At 47.2% G+C, this 3719-nt stretch overlaps 1 protein-coding gene across 1 annotated transcript in view; it reads left to right on the plus strand.

The window, feature by feature from the left end:
* RNF169 (ring finger protein 169) overlaps nucleotides 1–3719 on the plus strand; it is a gene marked incomplete at its 5' end in the record, with an annotated part of 9353 nt that overhangs the window by 4604 nt on the left and 1030 nt on the right. Inside the window, 4 exon segments of the mRNA XM_009072665.1 lie at nucleotides 1–43; nucleotides 1056–1168; nucleotides 1869–1968; nucleotides 3534–3719. The exon segment at nucleotides 1–43 is cut by the window's left edge and continues 24 nt beyond it. Of these exon segments, the coding sequence (XP_009070913.1) occupies nucleotides 1–43; nucleotides 1056–1168; nucleotides 1869–1968; nucleotides 3534–3719 (442 nt within the window).

Here is a 3719-nt window from a genome sequence, read left to right on the forward strand (position 1 = left end):
GAAAAAAGATGAATCTGTAGTGCTGAAAGTGAACCAAGAGTGTGTAAGTAAGCTTGTGCTTCCGCTTCCTTCCACACCAGAGACACTGATGATGTGTCTGCCTGTGCCTATCTCTTTTAAGACCTCCACTAGCTGAGTATCTCCTGTTCCAGCGTGTTAAAACTGAGAGCTTTCATCCTTTGGCTTTCCAGGGTTATTTGATTAACATTTATAGCCCCTGAAAGCTATGAGCTAACAGATTCTAGAGATCCATGTAATGAGAACTGTCTTCTAAGGTTTGTTCTGACTGCAGATGTTCTTCTAGAGGTTTCTGTCCCCCCTTTACCCATTAACTCTTCCAAACAGCACATAAATCTGAGATAGCAAAGGTAACTGACATAGAGAAGGTTTAGATTAGAGATGAGGAAGAAATTGTTCCTTGTGAGGGTGCTGAGGCACTGGCACAGGTTGCCCAGAGAAGCTGTGGCTGCCCCATCCCTGGGAGTGTTCCAGGCCACGTTGGATGGGTCTTGGAGCAGCCTGGTCCAGTGGAATGTGTCCCTGTTGGCACTGGATGAGCTTTAAGGTCTCTTCCAACCCAACCCATTCTGGGATTCTGTGATAAATTCTGTGATAGTTCCTTTATCTTCAGGCATATGTGCATTTCCATGAGCATTTCTCCATGAACTTTCTGCAGTGTGGTTGTACTGTAGTACAACATATTCTTCATGCTGATTTTTGCCTATTTCCCATTTCAGTTGTGAGGCTCTGCAGGAAATGCTCTTAAAATTTCCAGACTGATGGGCTGATGTGTGGGGACTGAGTTATGTCCTGTAGTACCTTTCCTGTAGGATTTTCTCACATTTTCTTGATCAACAAATTAACTTTATTGGATGACTAACAGGTCTACACAGGAGCTGTGTGCTTATTCTTGCATTATTTATGCTTTATGTCCTCTGGGTATAACCAGAAACAGGGGTTTGGGGATCTTTAACACTTTTGCAAGAAAGAGCTTTATTTTCCAAGTTATTCTTTCTGTTGTACATGTCAGCTAACTCTTCCTTGATTGACTTCAGTTCCCTGAACGTCTCTCGGACTCAGAGAACGAAGAGCCATTCCAGGGCAAGCAAAGCCATCGCTCAGCCTTCGTTTCCAAGAGCAATGCCTACTCCTTTGCTTTCCTTTCAGGGTAAGATGCTGAGACTTTGTTCAAGCTGATTAATATCCCCTAAAGATGTTGTTTCTACTGTTGTTCTAAACACGCCTGAGATGCTTTAACTCAAATGGCTGTTCCAGTCCAAAATAAGTAATGTTTTCTCCTGGAATTTTAGAGCAGAATCATTGGTGGAACATGGTGTCTGATTCCTTCCTACCTGTCACAAAATCCAAGGGGTTAAGGAAGTTAATGTTAACAGAAAAAATCCTCGCCTGTAGATTTGAATGACAGAAATCATTAGTCAGAAATGTGAATTGTGTGGGATGAACTCAGGAGTGCTGGATCCTTCTCCAGCACAGATATTGAGAGATAGCATCAGCCCCAGACAGCTTTTTCCCTGGAAAGGTGTTGCTTGATGCCGTGGAAGCAGCCAAGTAGCAAGATGTGTTTCCAGATGAGGAGCAAAGGGGTTTCCATAGCTTCATCATTAACTCTGACCTCAGTTAATTGTAAGGCTTGGGTGGAGGTATCCACGTGTGTAGTTTGGAGCCTGTGAACGCAGACCAGGCAAATTCAGGATTCCTGGATCCTGATACCCCCAGGGCATATCTTTCTTACAGCCAAGTGCTGCCAAGGCTGATGCCTCCCCCACAGGCAGCTGCTGCCAGGGCTGTTTTGCTGGTTGTTCCTAAGGCCATGAACAATCTCCTGTTCTCACCCATCTGCTTTCCAGGAATTTAACCACCAAGGTGGAAAGGAGTCGGAGCTGCAACGACACCATCCAGGAGAGATCAAAGAGCAGGCAGAGATCAGCCCCAGCCAGCAAAACAAAGGTACAGGCTGTGCCTGCAAACAGGTTTCTGTGTGTAAATGTTCTTATCTGAGGTTACACAGCACCAGTAATCTGGAGATACAAAATACTGTGTGTGTTATCACCATGGGGCCAATCGCTTCATCCTAGCTCCCAATAAAATCCTGCTGGGATATAAATTACTAAGCAGAAAAGCAGACAGAGTTGTTGGGTAGCATTGGAGGCTAATGGAAGTTGGTAAGGTACTCATCAGGCTTTTGCTCTGTGGTTCATGTTCTATTCAAGGCTGAATCCTCAGCCAAGTAAAGAAAACTCTTTTAAAAGTTTAGGAAAATAATCCTCTCTTCCGTTCCCTTTCTCTCCTCTTCTTTCAAAGCTGTTTAAATAGAGCAAAACTCATTGCTTTCCTGATGTCAGGATGTGTTCTTTGGCACTTCCATGCTGTGAGAATTGCTGGCCTGATCTTCACAGGATCATGGTTTGGGTTGGAAGGGACCTTAAAGCTCAACCAGTCTCTCCCCTGCCATGGGCATGAGACCAGGTTGCTCCAAGCCCTATCCATCCTGGCCTTGAGCACTTCCAGGGCTGGGACATCTATGCAGCTACTCTGCTGGGGCTGCTTCCTAGGATGTTCCACTTCCTCGTGCTGACACCCCTCCTTCTTGGGCTCGGTTTCATCCCTGATGGAGAAGGAGAGGGTTAAATTCCAGAGATCCCATAAGGAACAAAACCCTCTGGTCAGTTTGGTTGGTGCATATTGCTTGTGAAATGGTAAAATCCCTCTTGGGGACACTAAGGTGACCTCAGGGATCACCCATCCTGACATCTCTGAGGTTATGTGCATGGACCATGGTCAGAGAGCATTTAAAATCCTGGTCCAGTTCCCATCTGTGCTGAAGGAGCTCGCCTGAGCCCAAAGTGAGGATCTACAACTCACCTTCCCTCCCAGGACTTCCCCATTTTTGAGCAGATGGCTCATAGGCCTGATTAATAGAGAGTTGCACTACAAAGGTATTCCAAATCTTATTTTGACCTCAAAATAAGTAAGTAGAACCAACTGTCTTTCATGGTAAGCAGGGAAGGGCTGTCTGTCAGTGTTCAAACTGGCTGCTGGATAGAAACAGAGCTAAGAGTAATACCATTTGCAGTTGTGTATTTGCAGCTTTCAGCTCTGATTTTTAGCCCCTCTTAGTTCAGAGGTCACCCCTGAGCCTCTTCTCAAGACCAGACAAACCCAACTCCCTCAGCCCTTCCTCGTGTGTTCTAGACCTTTTCTAAGCCTCATTGCCCTTCTCTGAACTTGCTCCAGCACCTCAATGTCCCTTTTGAAGTGAGGGGCCCAAAACTGAACACAGCACTCGAGGTATGGCCTCACCAACACGGAGCACAGGGGTGTGATCGCTTCCCTAGTCCTACTGGCCACACTACTCTTGATAGAGGCCAAGATGCCATTGGACTTCTTGTCCACCTGTGCACACTGCTGGCTCACATTGAGCCAGCAGCTCTCCAGTTGGTCTGCCGTGGGAGCTGAGTGTCCATATTGTCCTCCAGGACAGCCTTTGTGAGCCATGGTGCCTTGCCTTGCAGGTGCTGCCCATTACTGGCACATCCACGCCGCTGCTGGGGGTCCTGTCCTGCGCCCAGAACAACCGGTGCCTCTCCGCCCCTGACCTGACGGCGGAGAAGCGCCTGGTGCTCAGCGCCGTGTCCTCCCTCTCAGCCCTGCACAAACCTGAGCGCTCCATCAGCCCAGAGAGCAACGACAGCATCTCG

This window comes from Acanthisitta chloris, unplaced genomic scaffold, assembly GCF_000695815.1.
Source record: "Acanthisitta chloris isolate BGI_N310 unplaced genomic scaffold, ASM69581v1 scaffold17244, whole genome shotgun sequence".
NCBI lineage: Eukaryota > Metazoa > Chordata > Aves > Passeriformes > Acanthisittidae > Acanthisitta > Acanthisitta chloris.